We start from the raw sequence: 20,605 nt of genomic DNA, 5'->3' as shown, positions 1-20,605 counted from the left end.
AGTGTAACACTGTGCATACTGTGTGTACCAAGCTAAGAGCTGCTAAAATTATTTACTGTGTTTAATTATTGTCCATTTGGTAATTGCATCCCCTTAGGTTTTCTCTGAACTATACTGCAGTGTTTCTTTTCTAGAATTTTCTATTACATCATGTATACTTTTTTTTTTTTTTTTAAATATTGCAAACAGTATGTGCTGGTATATACATGCTTGTATATGTATTTGCACATGCATGTTTATATTTACAATATTTTTATGCTGCTGTCTGATATTTAACATATCAAAGGAGGAGATGTTTTTTTCCACATTTTGCATTTTTCTGTATGGGTTTCCTTTACCCCAGTTTTCCTGCCTCCTTTCCAAACAAATGGTTAGGATAATGGATACCTCTATACAAGTGAGGATGTGCACATCAGTGAACCCTCAAATGGTTTGGTGCATTGTCCATTGCTGGCTCTTGCCTTGTACGCAGTGCTCCCTGTGACCCTGATTTGAATTAAGTGAATTTAAAAAATATGTAATAAGTTACCACATCCTCCATTGAGTAGAAGGGAAGGTGAGAAACCTTAGATTGGTATTAGAATTAGTGCATTTATGCAGCACATGTACCAATAAAGCACACTTATTAAAGGCAGTTAAAAATTATCTTTGTTTGAATTTATTTACAATAATTTTCTTGTAACATTAATTCTGTACTTCACATATTTATGAATATATTGAAGTTAGTTAAAGACTAACAATAATTGAACAATATTACGTAATCTTTTTTTATTTGGCAGGTGTATGATGATGGCAAGTTTGTGTACCTAGTAACAGAATTAATGAAAGGTGGGGAGCTACTGGATAAAATTCTTCGGCAGAAGTTCTTCTCTGAAAGGGAAGCTAGCGCAGTTCTTCACACCATTACAAAGACTGTAGAATATCTTCACGTGCAAGGAGTAAGAATTTCTATATACTGTTATATGTACTGTTTTATTATCTAACAAATACAATATTCCTTATTCTTTTCATTCTTAATCAAAAATGAATGAGTAATTTACTTGACAAAGATAGGCCAAGTATTTTGCTTTAAAATACAGCACCAGCTTAAACATTTTTTTCTGAAAATAAAAGTAAATAAATCTCTTTGTAGCCTTTATTTGTAAATGAGATTTTTTTATTTTTGCAGTTTTCATCCAGTGCCAATATTTTTATTCATTTCACATATGTCAGAGTTAGAAGGTTATGGGAGTCACACAGATAATGGGGCATTATGTGATTTAGATGTGCTAGGTTCATAAGCCGGGTAATTGACGGGGGACACCAGCACAAAACATAGAGTTGTGATTTATAATAATAATAATAATAATAATAATAATAATACATTTTATTTATACAAGGCCCTTTCAGAGAACTCAAGGACACCGAACAAACAAATAAATAAATAAATACAAAACACAATTATAAACAACTTAAAACATCAGAAAATCTAAAAATTAAAACCAAACAAAACCACTATAATTAGGAGGAAGAAGAAAAAGCCATTTTAAACAAATGTGTTTTAAGTTTACATTTGAAAGATGAATATGATTTGATATTTCGGAGATCCGCAGGTAATGAGTTCCAGTGCTTGGGAGCAGAACGGCTAAAAGCTCTGCTCCCCATGGTGGTTAGACGGGAGGGAGGAACGGTCAGATGGGTGGAGGAAGAGGATCTAAGGTTACGGGATGGAATGGCAACATGTAGAAGGTCAGACAGATATGGAGGTGCAAGGTTATGGATGGCCTTAAAAGTTAGTAGAAGAATCTTAAAATCAATACGAAACTTGATTGGGAGCCATTGAAGCTGCTGCAAGACCGGAGTAATATGGTGAAAAGATGGGATTCCAGTGATGAAACGTGCTGCAGAATTCTGGACTAACTGAAGCTTGTGAAGAGATTTATTAGGGAGACCAAAGAATGGTAGTAGTATGAGGAGTGAGGGAGGGACGAATGCGATTAATATTACGTAAGTGGAAGTAAGCAGACCGGGTGATTTGGGTACCATCATGCAGTGTTTCCTTGGTACACTATGGAGTTGTTAACCCAACAGGCGTCAAGGATTCCTAGCCTTCTGATCAGAAGGTGGTTATGGAGGACCAGGGGCCTCATGTATAACGCCATGCATAGAACTCACACTATAACATGGCGTAAGCACAAAAGCGGGAATGTGCGTACGCACAGAAAAATCCAGATGCAGGAATCTATGCGTACGCAAACTTCCACGTTTTTCCACTACATAAATCCCGATCAGCGTGAAAAGTAACGCACGCACCTGCTGTCCCGCCCCAATTCCTCCCAGAATTACGCCTCTGAATATGTGAATCAATATAAATAGCCCTTAAGCTCAGAGTTCTGTGAAAAGACAATGGTAAAACCACAAGGAAAAATAGAACAATTTCAGCGAATACCAAGTGGAGGCAAGGAAAAACGTACTATTTGTTGGTTTAAATAGTGGTATGAACAAGAAAAGGAAGCTGATCGGGTGACATAGCATGTCAGAGAAACTCAAAACCTCAAGCTCACAAAGTCGCACAGTGCTTGAAATAAAAAAGTTATATATCAAAGTTGTCATGAAAAGACGAGTCGTAGCCCACTGTCTGAGTGTCATATGAAAGCTTATTAGGGTACAGAAAAAAAAAAAGGCACACAGTGGGGGAAAAAGCACGAAGTGTCAACTTTAATCTCAAAATTTCCACTTTAATCACGTAGTTTATTTTGTCATTAAACATCATAAACTTAATCTTAAAATTGTTTAATTTACTAGTTTCTCAAATCACATCGTAACTAAAGTAGTATGTTAAATGCTTTGTTTTGTATTTGATCTTCTATGTGCTCTATCTGTGTGAATCACTAGATGCTTCTTAAACCGGCTTTCTCTTCCTCCGACAGGACACAATCCATTACATTCATGATATTACAGCTCTCTGAATAACTAAAATACTGAGATGTATACGTGATATCATTTTCATGATGATAGGAGTCAAAGCATATTATTAAACATGGGAACACGGTGGCGCAGTGATTGCGCGTGACCTTCGATGAAATAATTTATTGCAGCAGTACTCTCTCTTTCAAACGTACTAACCTTGAATTCCTGTCCTTCCTTTTCTTTCCCCAAATGCCCAATCGCCACACAATCAGCTCTGTAATAGACGTTAAGCCATCTGTAAGTTTATAACGCTGATTCTTCAAAACTTTTAAGGAACATTGAAATATCTCTGTAGTACATGTTTAATTGTTCTATCCTTCACGCCAGTCCCAGTGAAGCATACAGTGCGAGGCAGGAACAATCCATAAATGGAGCGCCAGATCCTTGCTAGCATAGAGACACCGTGTCCTTTAATTAACAATATAAATTATTTAAATGAAGTTAAAGTTTTATCTGTATAATATAATAACATATTTTGCTGCATTTCATCTTAAAAATGATATCGTCATCATATGTAAATACACGCTTTATAAAGTGGCTCAGGTTGTGCAATATTATAACTATCGCAAGTTTACAGTGAGGTAATTGTACTAATAAGTACAGACAGTTCTACAAGGAGCACTTGATGGACTGATTGATTGCGTTTAGAGCCCTTGGGATGAAACTGCTTCTGAACCGCAGGTCCGTACAGGAAAGGTTTTGAAGCGTTTGCCGTGTGAGAGCGGTTCAAATAGGAAGCATGGCTGAGGCAGTGTGTGCTTGATGCTGTATACAGATAATTCTCTTTCAGATCAGCTGCTCCGAGTGGTACTGTGAGAGTAATATGGAAAAAGATGATCTGCTGTGGTAACCGCTAATGGGAGCAGCTAAAAGAAGAAGTAGAAGGTGCAGTGAGAATAACAACGTTAAAGCAGTTATGGTATTTGGAATAGTTTGACCATTCCGTGGACCATTATATTGTTACAGGTTAATTACAATCACATGCATTAAACTAATAAACAATATACGGTTAATTTCAGTGTATTTATAAAGCAGCGTCAGGGATGTGGATCTGAAAAAGAAAGATAAACCACACGGGAACAGTAGCATTGCTTTGACGCTGGGTGCCGCCAGTCTGCAAAACTGAGTGTAAAACTCGCGTACAACAGGGTATGAGCTAAAGTGGAAATGTGCATGGCTTTATGGCAAGTTTAGGTTTTGTACATCGCGATTTGAACGTGGAAACGTTCGTACGCATCGTTTATACATGAGGCCCCAGGTGATTAACAGAAGAGGTTCTCCAAGCTGCTAGATTTTCAGCATGCTGCACTATATTACATGTGATAGACGAGGCCAGTAGCAATAAGGGAGCCTTGCCCTTTAAGTATGTATGTGGGCTGAGGAATACAGGGAGGCCTAGGACTGCTAGTGGGAGGTCATGAGGAAAGGCCACATGAATTTTTTTGTGTTCAATTTGTATCTCTGATATGGTCCTGGGGGGGTGGGATGGCCTGGAAGTGTCCCTGAAGTGTGGTGTAAAAGCTCCTTGATATCAGTGGTTCACTAGGAACAGTTGGGCAAGGGCGCAGGGTGGAAGCCTTACAAACAGATCCCTAGACCTGTAGAGCTAGGGCCAGTAAGCAGTTTAAGCACTCTTTTTGTTTACTGTGTTGGTCCTTTGTATTGTCTTACTACTGTATATATTCATTCCTTCCTTCTATTTTTAAAAATAATTTACTGTAAATCATTAATTTGATAAGCAATGTATTATTAGCAGTTTCTTCCATTTTAGGGTGGCACAGAGGTCTTTCCCTCATCTTGGCACAAAGGTATTCATGTTTAACTCATTTGCTACATTACTTAAATTATCTACATTTTGTTTTCATTGCAGGTTGTGCACAGGGATCTCAAACCAAGTAACATCCTGTATGTGGATGAATCGGGAAATCCAGAATCTATTCGAATTTGTGACTTTGGATTTGCTAAACAACTACGAGCTGAGAATGGTCTTCTTATGACGCCATGTTATACCGCTAATTTTGTGGCCCCTGAAGTGAGGTTTTTTTTTTTTTTTTTAATGCATGTGAAGTTTGCTGTCAAAATTAAATAAATAAAAAAATAAATAAATATTAATTTGTAAGTGATTACCACACCCTTACCTGAAAAATCTCCGAACACAGTTTACAAACACTGTCTACCATTAAGAGACATACAGTATTAAGTTGCATTCAAATGTTGATGGCCCTAAGCAATGTTTATCATTAAGATTAATACATGCTGTCAAACAACAGCTAAATCCTTTGAGCATACTGTTATTACTTTTTTCTGTGTTAATGTGATTTTACATATTTTTATCACCAATTTTACCAAAGCAAAATGTTTATATCTCCATTGCATTTCTGTCATCCTTGGTAAATATTCCATCTAATCACATCTATTTATCAGAGTGTTTTAGTATGGTAAGTGTTTTCTAATCAAAATATATGGTGTTTTTCTGTTGCTTTTGTCATAGGTTCTGAAAAAACAAGGATATGATGCAGCATGTGATATATGGAGCCTTGGTGTTCTTCTGTACACTATGCTTACTGGGTAAGTTAGAAAAATATATTAATAAGAAGCTAGTCAAATAGTTTATATACCTGTTTTCTATGATGGATATAGTGTGTGACCAGCAGAATTATTCCTCTCTAATATTATAGTGTATGTACAGTAAACAGGATTCATTTGCAGCCATACTGTTGCATTTTGAATTTTTCAACTGCCGTGTTCTTTAATTCTGAGCTTATTAATATGAAGCACATTTACAGACTTTTCATGCTATGATTGAGTTAAACATAAACAGGGATTGATTGTTTTGTATGAATTATTTGCTGTGATATTTAGCTGTAACTTTTTAATTAGCTGAATTTATATACCTAATGACGATTCCTGTAAGAACAGTAATAGTTCTAACACTTTTTTTATTTTTATTGTTTAAGAGCTAGTATTCATTAAAAATATGAATCTAAAATCTCTGAGGTAGGCCACGAGATGCACGCCCTTATACTAGTTAGAATATATTGAAAGCAATGTTCATTCTTTTATTTACTTCTTCTTTTAAATTTTTGTCAGTCACAAGTGTTAGGGCATAAATTGTAACAGTGATCATATACATGTATTCACAGTGTGATCTTAAACCATTCACAATGTTCATTACCAAATGCTATTTCTGAAATTGTCATGAAGTCAGTTCTTTTGAAACTAAAGATCTTCGTCAAGTTCCTTTCTTACATGAGAACCTAGTTTAAAGGTTCCTGAGGACATGTTAAAACTATTTAAACTCAACATGTTAAAACTGTTGTACGCAGCTTAGGAAATGTTACACTTGTTGCTTAGTTCAGCTTTCATAATTACAATATACAGCATATACACTATAATTATTTATATTTTCATGTATAAATGTATGATTGAAATGTAATGGCACATTACTGTACTATAGAAATATTATTTTCCTTTAAATTTTATTTTAAAGAACCTTAAATTAAGCAATATTCAATTTCAAACCTCTATTGGACCTTATGTTGTTTAACCAGCAAGAAGCAAAGAGTACAGATAAGAGGGAGTGCTCCACTTAAAGTGAGATCCTTCAGGTTTCTGTTTGTGGACTGGTACTTTTTGTGGTTTATATGTATATTCATGACTTCAGTTCCAGTGTAGTTAGTAAACTTGTAACATTTGAAGATGATACTAAATTGGAGGAATGGCAGACACTGAGGAGGCAGCAACAACAAATCAAAAAGACTTCATCAATCTTCACAATGGAACAAAGACTTAAAAAATGCAGTTTAACATAGGCAATGAAAAGTGTTACATGTGGGCAAAAGGAATGTGAATTAGTTGACAGCACATTCATTGATGTGAATTCATTTCTGCACAAATTAATATTTTTACAGTGTTTAATGCATCTCAAGAAGTATCTATGGGATCACTAAAGGGGAAAAAACATTGAGGGAACAGATCATTTCACAAGTTTAGCTCCAAAACAATTTGCATAGCTAGAAGGTTGTCAGAACTAACTACTGAAATTTCTAAAACTGATCAAGAATATGTAAGACCACCCAATGATATGCTGTCGGTACAAGTGTAATTTAATATATTGACCCTAAGAGAATTTTTTTTTTTTTTGTCACACTATTCATATTATTTAGCATGAAGAAAAGTTTTGTATCATTTTAGCCCAAAAAATACACAACAAATTTGGAATGCAGATTGCAGAGATTAACAGTGCAATTGGATCTGAAGTTGGCGAACACGAGGGAATATTAAGTGTCTGTCCATATCGGGCTATGACAGTAATGATGACTAGTAATGATAATGATATGGGTATTGTTGTTACACTTTATGAAAATGTCATGGTATGCGGCCCAGATGATTTTAGGTATCATGGGTTACAGACATCTGAATCAATATCTCAAGAAGAAGAAATGGAATTCATTTGTTAACACCTTTTATTCTTCCTGTGCCTGTGCAAAGGATTGTGTAATTTAGCATAATATTATACATACTTCAGTTCAAACTTCTATCTTGATTTAAATTATGATGTCAAACAATGACATTATAACATTCAGACTATTCTGAGGAAACGTATTTGCTTCTCTAGCAGATAGAATTGGATTAACAATTATTCACAATCCTTTAGCACCAATATCTGGAGTAACACCAGATAGAATAAGATTATGCAAGAAAAAGTCTACTGTGATATCCCATACTACATTACTTGTGCTTATCATACTCGCCCGGAAGAAACCTAACCCTTCTTCTAGCACAACTGGAAAGAAATTTCTAGAACTAGAAAAAAAAATTCTGTAAGGAAGACTGGTCCAAATGGGCAGCATTTTGCAATAATTCTTTCTTGTTTTTTTTTTAAAAAAAAAGTCTTCCAAATCCCTGCTTATTCTTTTTTTTTTTTTTGAGTAAAGTCAAAGTGAGGCACAAAAACAAAGTGTTAATTGCGCTACACAACATGTCCTATGTTCATCTGAGACTTTGAATCAAACATGTTGTGCAATTGGCTACTTGTTAGAACATGCAAAACAATGTATTCTTGGTTCATGTTGCAATAAATAATATTAAAAATATAAAAGAAAATATGTCTTACAAAGCAATTTAAAAGGAATTTGTACAAACCAAATTAGTTACTATTTCTGATATTAATGCCAACACTAGGAAAGATCCACCCACAATAAAAACATGGTGTGAAAAAAGGGGTTTTAGGTTCTGAGCAACTAGAAAAGCCTTTTATGAAAGATTATATTCTTTACCAGTGAGAATCGTGGTACCTGGAAAGGACAATTTTTTTTTCTAAACATGTTTATTTTAGGTTATGCATATAATTAGTAATAAGTGTAAACAATATTTCTTTATATATTGCAGTTATTGTTTGTATGTATGTTCTAGGATTGTTCTTAGATTCTTTTTATCCTTGGCAAACTTTTCTATAGCAGAAAAAAATCAAATCCTATCATAAAAAGGGTCATTCTACATTTTCCTTCTGTTGTTGTGTAATGTCGTCTCGTGGACTTGATCTCCCTTTTTATCTAAACTGCTCAAAAAAATTAAAGGAACACTTTGAAAACACATCAGATCTCAATGGGAAAAAGAAATCCCCCCCTGGATATCTATAATGATATAGACTGGGTAATGTGTTAGGAACGAAAGGATGCCACATCGTTTGATGGAAATGAAAATGATCAACCTACAGAGCCCTGAATTCAAAGACGCCCCAAAAATCAGAGTGAAACAATTATGTGGCAGGCTAGTCCATTTTGCCAAAATTTAATTGCAGCAACTCAAAATTGTACGCAGCACTTTGTATGGCCCCTGTATTCTTGTGTACATGCCTGACAACATCGGTGCATGCTTCTAATGAGATGACAGATGGTGTTGTGGGGGGATCTCCTCCTAGATCTGGACCAGGGCATCACTGAGCTCCTGGACAGTCTGAGGTGCAACCTGGTGGCATTGGATGGACCAAAACATAATGTCCCAGAGGTGTTCTATTGGATTTAGGTCAGGAAAGTGTGGTGGCCAGTCAATGGTATCAATTCCTTCATTCTCCAGGAACTGCCTGCATACTCTCACCACATGAGGCCAGGAATTGTCGTGCACCAGGAGCCACTGTACCAGCATAGGGTCTGACAGTGGGTCCAAGGATTTCATCCTGATACCTAATGGCAGCCAAGGTGCCTTTGTCAAGCCTGTAGCGGTCCGTGTGACCCTCCATGGATATGCCTCCCCAGACAATCATTAACCGACCACCAAACTGCTCATGCTGAATGATGTTACAGGCAGCATAATGTTCTCCATGGCTTCTCCAGACCCTTTCACTTCTGTTACATGCTCAGGGTGAACCTGCTCTCATCTGTAAAAAGCACAGGGCACCAGTGGTGCATCTGCCAATTCTGGTATTCTATGGCGAATGCCAATCGAGCTGCATGCTGCTGGGCAGTGAGCTTAGGGCCCATTAGAGGACATGGGGCCCTTGGGTCACCCTCATGAAGTCTTTCTGTTTGTTTGGTCAGAGACATTAACACCAGTGGCCTGCTGGAGGTCATTTTTTAGGGCTCTGGCAGTGCTCATCCTGTTCCTCCTTGCCCAAAGGAGCAGATACCAGTCCTGCTGATGGGTTATGGACCTTCTATGGCCCTCTCCAGCTCTCCTAGAGTAACTGCTTGTCTCCTAGAATCTCCTCCATGCCCTTGAGACTGTGCAGGGAGACACAGAAAACCTTCTGGCAATGACATGTATTGATGTGCCATCCTGGAGAAGTTGGACTACCTGTGCAACCTCTGTAGGGTCCAGGTATCGCCTCATGCTACCAGTAGTGACACTGACTGTAGCCAAATGCAAAACTAGTGAAGAAACAGTCAGAAAAGATGAGGGAAAAATGTCAGTGGCCTCCACCTGTTAAAGCATTCCTGTTTTGGGGGTCATCTCATTGTTGCCCCTCTAGTGCATCTGTTGTTAATTTCATTAACACCACAGCAGCTGAAACTGATTAACAACCCCCTCTGCTACTTAACTGACCAGATTGATATCCCATAAGTTTCATTGACTTTATGCTATACTCTGATTAAAAAGTGTTCCTTTAATTCTTTTGAGCAGTATAGTTGAAGCTTTGTACAACTGCCCACTTGTTTATTCACTTGTTCTGTCAGTTTCACCACTAGTAATTCACCTAGCGTATTTTCTTCCTAAAAAGCCAAATTCCAAGACTAGTAACAGTTCCAATGCATTTGTACAGTGCACTGGTTTTTTTTCTTTGTTTTTAAATATGGGATGCCTATGCTGTGCTTTAGAATGGCACAGTTTTAAATATTGGCATGGATATCTTGACTTTACAGGTGGACTTAAAATATCTGGTTTAATTTATTATTATTAATTAATTTAACAGTGTGGTTGGGGAGAAGTCTATTGTGTCCCACTCAAAAAAAAAAAAAAAAAGCCTTCTGTAGACATACTTTGGGCTAATGTGATATTGTGACCCTTACTGTGTTGACAGAGAAGTAAGTGCATAGTCATGTGTGACAGTTTTACCAAGAACAGACCATTTAGTCCGACACAGCTTACAAAATATCATCAAACCAAGATCTGAAGGTATATGTTAAGGATAATCTCTCTAGGCATGAACTTGATAAAATGCACTCTTGAATTCATCTTATTAGCCATGAGTTTAACTCTGCAGTTTTTCTCTAAGGTGTGATTTCATATTTCTGATTCCTCCATTGTTTAATATCCCTGTTCTACACCAACACTTCATACTTACAATAAATTTCACCTGAAACATGTATGCTCAAGTCTGAGTTCTGTCCGGGACCATTTGTAATAGGCAGGTGATTCCAGGACATCAGCCCTTCCAAGTAGTTTAGTGTTGTCTATAAATTAAAAAGAGCAGTGCCCCAGAACTGAACCATAAGGGGCACCACATTTAACATCACAGGCAATGGGGCAGGGTGTCGTCTTTCACACTTTGTCCTTTGCCTTATGTGTATCAAAAAATTTTACTACATCGACAGAGTAAGCCTTGAGCTCCCACTTCTTTTAGTTTGATCTCAGGCCTGTAATTTCAGGTCTTATCAAAAGCTTTATAAAGAATCTAGATTAACATGTTATGCGTTCTGTGATTGAGTACTTTTGTTGCTTCTTCATAGAACTGTAGTATATCAGTTAAACGCAATCTTCGTCCATCCATCTTAATAATAATAATTCTTTACATTTATATAGCACTTTTCTCACTACTTATAGTGAGTAGTGAGTCAGGAGCCACTTCAACCACCACTGATGTGTACTAGCCACATAGATGAGGTGACAGCAGCCATTTTTGTGCCAGTACGCTCACTACAAATTAGCTCTTAGGTGATGAAGGGGTGAGAGATAATAAGCCAGTTAGAGGCAGAGGATGATTAGGGGGCAGAATGACTAGGCTAATGTGGACAATTTAGCCAGGATATCAGGATGCACCATACTCTTTACGAAGGATGCCCAAGGATCTTTTATGACCATTGTGAGTTAGGACCTTGGTTTTACATCTCATCTGAAGGTCAGCACCATTTTACAGCACAGTGTCTTCTTCACTGCACTGTGGTATTGGGATCCACATTCAGATGACAAATGACAGGTACAACGTTCGCATCACTGCAGACTCTGCTCTGGTCCACCTGTCTGTTTCCAACTTTCTTTGATCCTCGCTCATGAACAAGACCTAGTGATACTTAAACTCCTCCGCTTGAGGCAGCACTTCATTCCCAACCTGGAGATGGCACTCCACCTTTTTTGGGTGAGAACCGAACCTGAGGTCACCAAATTTAACATCCCTCTACTTCTTGGTGGTGCCTAGAAATTCTGTCCATAAAAATTATGAACCGAATTGTTGACAGGGGATAGCCCTTGTGGAGTCCTCACACAAACCAGGGATGAATCTGACTTACTGCTAGCAATTTGAGCCAATCTTTCACTCAGGTTGTTCAGGGGTTGAATAGCCCACAACAGCAGGCCCAGCACCCCATACCCCTGAATCACCCATTACAGGACACTCTGAAGAATGAAATCGTGTGTTGTATCCAAGTCCACAAAACACATGTAGATTGCCTGAGTAAACGCATCTCCTCTGTGTAAACATATGCTTACCTGTACTAAGCAGGTGTTGCTTTGTCATTTCTTTAATAACTGCTTCCAATAATGATTGCAGTTTATGCTTACTAACCTATGTGAATCAACCCAATCACTGTTTTTGTGTAACAGGAAAATTCTTGCACACTTCCAGTCTAATGGTGATTGCTGAAACGTACATGTTAAGGATTTATATATTTTATACAATAGCTATATTCTTTAACCACTCAAGGAAAAATGTTGTCTAGTCTTTGTGGTGTATGGTATCTGATTTCAGCCTTTTGAATTTCTTTTAATTCTAATCCATTTAGTACTTCTTTAAAAGTATAGCTCTTTGGAGATTTTTGATTAGAATATCAAAAAATGCAGAAAATACAAATTGACAACTTTTTGTATTTGCTTTACTGCATATTCTTATATATCACGTCATATTTTATCTTGTATATTATCGTATATTTATATTTTGTCTTATATATTATATATTTTTCAAATTATAAGTCTTCTGTGAGAGCAAATTATTAAAATGCATTGTAAAAAGGGAATTGTTTTTGAAATTTTTGATGGACTTAATAGATACAGTGGTGTGAAAAACTATTTGCCCCCTTCCTGATTTCTTATTCTTTTGCATGTTTGTCACACAAAATGTTTCTGATCATCAAACACATTTAACCATTAGTCAAATATAACACAAGTAAACACAAAATGCAGTTTTAAATGATGGTTTTATTATTTAGGAGAAAAAATCCAAACCTACATGGCCCTGTGTGAAAAAGTAATTGCCCCCTGAACCTAATAACTGGTTGGGCCACCCTTAGCAGCAATAACTGCAATCAAGCGTTTGCGATAATTTGCAATGAGTCTTTTACAGCGCTCTGGAGGAATTTTGGCCCACTCATCTTTGCAGAATTGTTGTAATTCAGCTTTATTTGAGGGTTTTCTAGCATGAACCACCTTTTTAAGGTCATGCCATAGCATCTCAATTGGATTCAGGTCAGGACTTTGACTAGGCCACTCCAAAGTCTTCATTTTGTTATTCTTCAGCCATTCAGAGGTGGATTTGCTGGTGTGTTTTGGGTCATTGTCCTGTTGCAGCACCCAAGATCACTTCAGCTTGAGCTGACGAACAGATGGCCGGACATTCTCCTTCAGGATTTTTTGGTAGACAGTAGAATTCATGGTTCCATCTATCACAGCAAGCCTTCCAGGTCCTGAAGCAGCAAAACAACCCCAGACCATCACACTACCACCACCATATTTTACTGTTGGTATGATGTTCTTTTTCTGAAATGCTGTGTTCCTTTTACGCCAGATGTAACGGACATTTGCCTTCCAAAAGTTCAACTTTTGTCTCATCAGTCCACAAGGTATTTTCCCAAAAGTCTTGGCAATCATTGAGATGCTTCTTAGCAAAATTGAGATGAGCCCTAATGTTCTTTTTGCTTAACAGTGGTTTGCGTCTTGGAAATCTGCCATGCAGGCCGTTTTTGCCCAGTCTCTTTCTTATGGTGGAGTCGTGAACACTGACCTTAATTGAGGCAAGTGAGGCCTGCAGTTCTTTAGACGTTGTCCTGGGGTCTTTGTGACCTCTCGGATGAGTCGTCTCTGCGCTCTTGGGGTAATTTTGGTCGGCCGGCCACTCCTGGGAAGGTTCACCACTGTTCCATGTTTTTGCCATTTGTGGATAATGGCTCTCACTGTGGTTTGCTGGAGTCCCAAAGCTTTAGAAATGGCTTTATAACCTTTACCAGACTGATAGATCTCAATTACTTCTGTTCTCATTTGTTCCTGAATTTCTTTGGATCTTGGCATGATGTCTAGCTTTTGAGGTGCTTTTGGTCGACTTCTCTGTGTCAGGCAGCTCCTATTTAAGTGATTTCTTGATTGAAACAGGTGTGGCAGTAATCAGGCCTGGGGGTGGCTACAGAAATTGAACTCAGGTGTGATACGCCACAGTTAGGTTATTTTTTAACAAGGGGGCAATTACTTTTCACACAGGGCCATGTAGGTTTGGATTTTTTCTCCCTAAATAATAAAACCATCATTTAAAACTGCATTTTGTGTTTACTTGTGTTATATTTGACTAATGGCTAAATGTGTTTGATGATCAGAAACATTTTGTGTGACAAACATGCAAAAGAATAAGAAATCAGGAAGGGGGCAAATAGTTTTTCACACCACTGTACTTAGTATAAGTAGCACTGTTGAATCGATACTACCATTTTAACTTGAGTATCAATACCAGCTTTCTTACTGGTACCAAAACAGTTCTGAATCTAATAACACATAAGTCCCCCCCCCAAACCCCCCTGTTTCACAGCTGCTTCATTCTCCCACCCCACAAGCACTGCACCTCCACTGCACCGTCGCATCCCTCCTACACTACTACATTCCACAAATGATTAACAGGAGCAGGGTGGGGTTATACTGGGGTCACTTCTTTCTTTTGAGTGGCCTGCATGTTTATATAATGTATACATTTGAAGAGCTATGACAGCCATCCACTTTGGTCATTTCAGCAAGATATTTTGCGTATATTCAGTTTAACAGTTGAAGAGCAGATTTCACCCCTGAAATTCTGATCACACTAATAAACAACTGAAAACGATCCTAAAAAGTAGTTAATTGGTCATACAGTTTAGCTCAACAGACATGAATGTAAATTTCATCATTAGTTAATGGGTAATGTATTGTACATCTCAGAATGATTGAAATAATATAGTTTAACCACCAAGTGTAGTTTGAATTCACTGCTCGAGTCTGCAAAGAGAAAAGTAACAGAAATGTGTAGTTGTATAATCACATGAGAATTTTTGTAACAAACATAAATCAAATTCTGTTAAAAATGATTGTTTGAGATGATAGCTGCATACACTATGGCCAACTTGGTTAGATCATTAGCCTGAGTGTGTGTGTGTGTGTATACTGTATAACAGAACAGTTACTGGAATTGGAAAGAAGTAACAAACAAAATAACATTTTAGCCTGCAACTTAAACTATACAGTATACCCTTATTTGTAGCCAAAAACGAGTATATTCTAGTTTCAAGTAATTCCTTTATTTTTTATGTTTGCCTGTTTTTCTCCTGTGTATCTTTTAGTTTTACCCCATTTGCCAATGGCCCTGATGATACTCCAGAAGAAATTTTAGCACGGATAGGCAGTGGAAAGTTTTCTCTAACTGGAGGCTATTGGAATTCAGTGTCTGCAGAAGCAAAGGTAACATAATACAAATATCTCATTTTTATTTTCTAACACGTTTCAAATTGGTATGCTCTTTCCATTAATGTATATTCAATAGCAACTTTCAACTAAACATAAACATAAAGGTGTTGAACCCTTCATAATATTAAAAATGTGTGCATGATTCCTAAAATTTGATCTGATCTTTTATTTAAGTCATAATAATAGACAAGCAAAAAAGGTATTCAGGGTCATGAATGAAAAAGTATGTGAATCTCAAGGTAAGAGGGTAACTATAGTCAGGTGTTTCACTCAATTAAATAAAATTCTGATTGGAGTTTGTGATGCCCACAGAGAAACACACCAATGCCTGGTCAACTAGAAATCATTGGACAAGGTGCAGAGGCAAAGGGAACACTACTAAAGATCTGTGCCTCCATCAGTCCATAATGCGGCGGACTGAAGAAATTCTGCGAGGTTGCTTTTCTCTATAAGAAGGGGCATCCCGCAAAAATCACTTTAAAAACAGTTGTCAAGGAGATAACAAAGGGTCCTAGGGTGACACCAAATAGTAACTGTTCATGACTCAATGATTTTAAAAAAAAACACAAAGGTGGGGTTTGTGGTAAACTACTGCTGTCCCAACAAAAAAATTACATCCTTGCTAAACAGCACCTAGATGCTTCATACGTTTGGTGCACATAAGACACCAACATTTAACAACTGGACTGTTTACTGTTAGAACAGAGCTTTTGGAAAAGACAAAACACTAAAATTCCATCCCTGCTGTGAAGCCTGGCAAAGGGAGCCATGGTGTAGAACTACTGTATATGGTTTTGGATCACTGTGAAAGACATTTTGTGCTTTATATTGGTGTTTTTCCTTTTTATAACCTTTTAATGTGATACTGTTTTCATTGTCTTTCTGTTAATTGTTCCTTTTCTGTGGGCACCACCATGTTGTGTAATTTGTTGCTAGCAACTGGGGTTCAGTTGTCATCAAGTGGTTACTGGAAGTGCAAGATGTGACACCATGGCATCAAATGTATAAAAGATGGTGGCCCGCTGCCTGGCATCCAGGTTTTTGGATGAGCTTCTAAATAACTTGTTTATCATCTTTGGTGTTTTTCTGTTTCAGGCTTTAAATTTTTTTTCATGCCACTTTAACATAGAGTTTTGATTCGTGTTTTGGAAGTTGCTGTTTTCGGTGATTGGATTTTTGGTTTTGACCTTGGTCCATTTAAAACTTTTTTTTTAACAAAATTTTTCTGTCATCTTCTAGCTCTGTGCCTTTCTGATCTGCCTTTTTAGTCCACACAGAGCAAGGAATTGCAAGTTACTTCAAGAAAATCTACAGGAGAATATCAGAGCATCCATCTGTAATGTAAAGCTCAAAAAATGTCATGCAGTGTGATAATGGCCCCAAACACAGAAGTAAATTGATGACAAAGTGTCTTAAACTGAAGGAATTCTGCATTGTAGAGCAACCAATTGGAATCTTGAAACAATGTGGCATGAAGGATGTGAAGCAAGCTGCTCATGCATTACACTGAGCAAATTTAAATGAGCCAAAAAGAGTTCTGTCAAAAGGAGAGCAGCTGCAGGAAGTGTTTTGTGAATGGTGCTGCTGTTAAACAAAGTTCTACCAATTATTAATTTAAGGGGTTAGATATTTGTTTTGTCCTAGATGTCAACAATAAAGTAAAGATTTTATCACATGTTTTGGAGCCATTCATATAGCAATTTAAAAAATGTAAGACATCACAAGCCTTTTCATGCCATTGTTTATCTTTGCTTATTATTCTTGTACTTTGAATATTCTGTGCACTTCAGTGGTTAGATTTAAAAAACACAAAAGATTATAATAGAATATACCATAGTTTAATAATGTGTGCAGTATATTGTCTAAAAATATACACGTTAGTCTTGTTATTACTTAATAAATTTTGATTATAAATAAGATTTGATTGGCTGATAAACCGCAGTTTAGGTAGATCCTTTTTATGTATTTATCTTTCAGTATAAAATAGATGTGTGATTCCATGTCCTCTTTAAAGAAAAAAATCAATGTTTTTTGTAATTATTTCAGTTTTCTGTATAAAAATTTACATAAATTGTTCTTGACTTTAAGCTCAGTCTCCCTGTCCATTTAGAACAAAGGAGCTCCGTCATCCCATCATTTTAAATCAAAATGGTGAAGACAATATTTAGGAGTTAACATTTATTCTCCATGCTTACAGCTACCTGAGCCCCAAACTGAACTTCATTTGCTCAGTTACATCATGGTCTTCAGTAAATGGCCTACCAATACATTTTATTGTCCAAAAGTTGATCAAAAAAGGTATTTAATAGGGAATGCAGAGCATCCCACACCACACATTCATTGCCTTGGAATCCAAAAACAATGGCGTGACGATGTACAAGAGCTTCATGTGCACAATGCTAATAATCTTCTCCCCAAAAAGCCAAAGCATGTCTGCACTACATGATTGATTCAGAAACTGTGTTGATCTTTTACAATTCCAAAAAGTGGGTAAAAGTTTAGCTTGCAAATAAGGTATGTAAAGAAGGGAGATGTATCCAGTGCCTAAACATGCAAGTCTGTAATGGACTGGCTTCCTCAAGTAAAAACCTTGTAGGGAATTAAAAGTAACTCTAATAATTGCCATTGACAATGTTAATGAGGCTCTAATCAATTTCATGTTTGTACCAAAACGTTGGTGTCAATACTGAATGTAAACAAATGGGGGTGGGTCTGATTTCATGAAAGACAAAGATATGTTGGATGAGCTTTATACTAAACATCTAAGCATTGGACACACTTTTGCTAGTAGTCATGTATATTATCTTGTGTCTCTTTTTTTTTTTTTCCTCCAGCATGTTATGTTGTAGTCTTCACTGAGTCAGAGACGTTTAGAAGTACAGGATGACTGGTGACCCTTAATGGGTCCACTTGTATTACATGTCTCAATGCATTTATTGTGGAAATCAGGGGCACTCCAGCTTCCCCAGCCCCAACACACAGGCATAGATAAGAAGAGCAGCACAACACAAGGCTTTTTATTTCAGTTAGAAACGCTTTTCAAACGTTTCCCACCTGCAGTGCACAGTACACAGCCCAGTAAAATGCAGTCCCATGTGCACAGTACTTTGTCTTCCTTCTCACTCTGTCTCCTTCTGCTTTCACCCCTCCTAGCAAGCTTCGTCCCTCTTCCTTCTGACTCTGTCTTGACTCTGTGGCTGTTGGCTCCTTTTTAAATCTACACCTGGGAGCACTCCAGGTGGCTTGTTAAGGAGTCTGAATTTGCTCTCTGGTGTGACCCAAAGTAGGGCATGTGGCATCCACGGCACCCAACAGAGCTGTGCCGATAAATAGTAATTCACATACAGCCCTGTGGGAATCGGAGGTGCCTTTGCATTCCAGGGGGGCTGCTAAGTAGCAGGTCAGGGAAGATAGTGCCCTTCAAAAGCCATTTCCCCCGCCCTTCCTTTAAGGAGGTGTCAGGGCCGAGTAAAGATGCCGGCCATTCTTCACATTATATTGTTCAGTGTTGTCAACTGGCACAGATTTCCACATATGTGCATATTAAAGTCAGTCAGAATCCGTTGAACATTGTGAAACATGTTACTTTAAAATTGATAAAATTGTTTTGTGTTTTAAATTTTTATGTGTACTATTGTCTTGTGCTTATCAAATATATTAGTAGTGATATTTCCCTATTAGGATAGTAATTTTTGATGTATGTCATTTTAACTCATTACTTTGTGCTTAACAGGATCTGGTATCCAAGATGCTTCATGTTGATCCTCACCAAAGGCTGACTGCTGCACTGGTGTTGCGACACCCTTGGATTGTACACAAGGACCAGCTACCACAGTACCAGTTAAATAGGCCAGATGCTCCACATTTAGTAAAGGTAAATTATCTACTTGACAATTTCTGTTTTTTTTTTCCTTTCCTTCCCCCATATAACCAGTTTAAATTTCAAATAGATGATTTACTTATTATATCTGCAAGATCTCTGTGATTAATAGGACAAATTTGGCAGGAGTCTTGGAAATGAGACTGCTTCATATGCTGAAGTTTTATAAGAAACTCTGGCTCAGTTGATTTTGCTGTGACAGCCAGAGGGATGCACATGAAGGCGTTAACATCTTTAGATTGTAAAATCTGTGCATTAATTGGAGATGAGAAAAACAGATAAGCACCTCATTAAGGGGATACTGTGGTGTGTGCACCTCTTTATTTTTGTAATGATAACCACCTTCTTCACAGATGTAATACTTGCCACCCTCACAGTGATAGTTATTTATACATCTATACATAAACCAAACACAAAACACATTTTTAAAAATGCATCCATCCATCCATTTTCTTAACCTGCTTATCCAGAGCAAAATTCAGAATTACACTGGAATGATGAAACATCCATTATCCAACCCGCTATAAACTAACTACAGGGTCACAGGGATCTTGCGATGTTCATGGCTTTATTTAATGTTAGCTCAGACCCGTCACTTAAAAGTTTCTCTCGCACTTTCGCTAAGTTTGTGCCAAACACTATTCTATCCCTGACCATCTCATCTTCGTTTGCATAAGCACAGTCCTTCACCAGCAATTTTAACTCTGTTACAAAGTGATCAAAAGTCTCGTTTATACCCTGCGTCTTCTCATTAAACTTGTATCTCTTGAATATCCTGTGCGATCTTGCGATGTCCACGGCTTTATTTAATGTTAGCTCAGACCCGTCACTTAAAAGTTTCTCGTGCACTTTCGCTGAGTTTGTGCCAAACACTATTCTATCCCTGACCATCTCTTCTTTGTTTGCACTGTTTTCCTTTAGCTGGACATTGACTTTTTCCACCGTGTGCTTTGTTTCCGCAGTAGCTGCACCTATGAATATTCTTGTATGCGTCACTCACTTCATATTCTTTTCCTGCCTTCTCAATTGTGTAATGCGTTTTTTGTTCAGTGCTCTTTGGAGCTTTTGCTTGTTGTCTGCGTACTGCGTTCACAGTCAGTTCACGTGAGCCGCTCAGAGTACATGCATCGAATATTTGCTATCTCATGCGATCTTGCGATGTCCACGGCCTTATTCCTTTCCATTCTATTATTAAATAATTCCTCCCGTATAAGTAACATTTCTTGGTCTCCTTTCTTCCATCTCTGAAACATTTCTAGACTTCGTCGTGTTCTTACGCAACACAGTACTAAAGTATTGGTTAATGCCCAAGTTACCTCACGTATAGATTACTGTAATGGTATTCTATCTGTTATCCCACAAAAACGTATCCATCGCTTACAATTTATTCAAAGTTCTGCTGCCAGGATAATAACCTGCTGTTCTAAA

The 20,605-nt window shown here is 37.4% G+C and overlaps 1 protein-coding gene across 5 annotated transcripts in view; it reads left to right on the top strand.

Annotated features, from left to right (window-relative positions):
* Window positions 1-20,605, top strand: part of LOC120523875 (ribosomal protein S6 kinase alpha-3) — a 167,192-nt gene that overhangs the window by 139,087 nt on the left and 7,500 nt on the right. For all 5 annotated transcript variants that reach the window (XM_039745555.1, XM_039745554.1, XM_039745556.1 and 2 more), the window contains 5 exons: window positions 780-938; window positions 4,820-4,981; window positions 5,441-5,517; window positions 15,174-15,291; window positions 19,031-19,171. In XM_039745555.1, coding sequence (XP_039601489.1) covers window positions 780-938; window positions 4,820-4,981; window positions 5,441-5,517; window positions 15,174-15,291; window positions 19,031-19,171 — 657 coding nt within the window. The remainder of the gene's footprint in view (window positions 1-779; window positions 939-4,819; window positions 4,982-5,440; window positions 5,518-15,173; window positions 15,292-19,030; window positions 19,172-20,605) is intronic.

This window comes from Polypterus senegalus, chromosome 2 (genome assembly GCF_016835505.1).
Source record: "Polypterus senegalus isolate Bchr_013 chromosome 2, ASM1683550v1, whole genome shotgun sequence".
NCBI classification, from domain to species: Eukaryota; Metazoa; Chordata; class Cladistia; order Polypteriformes; family Polypteridae; genus Polypterus; species Polypterus senegalus.
Note: the sequence above shows the minus strand (reverse complement) of the source record. Positions and strands in the feature narration are given on the sequence as shown.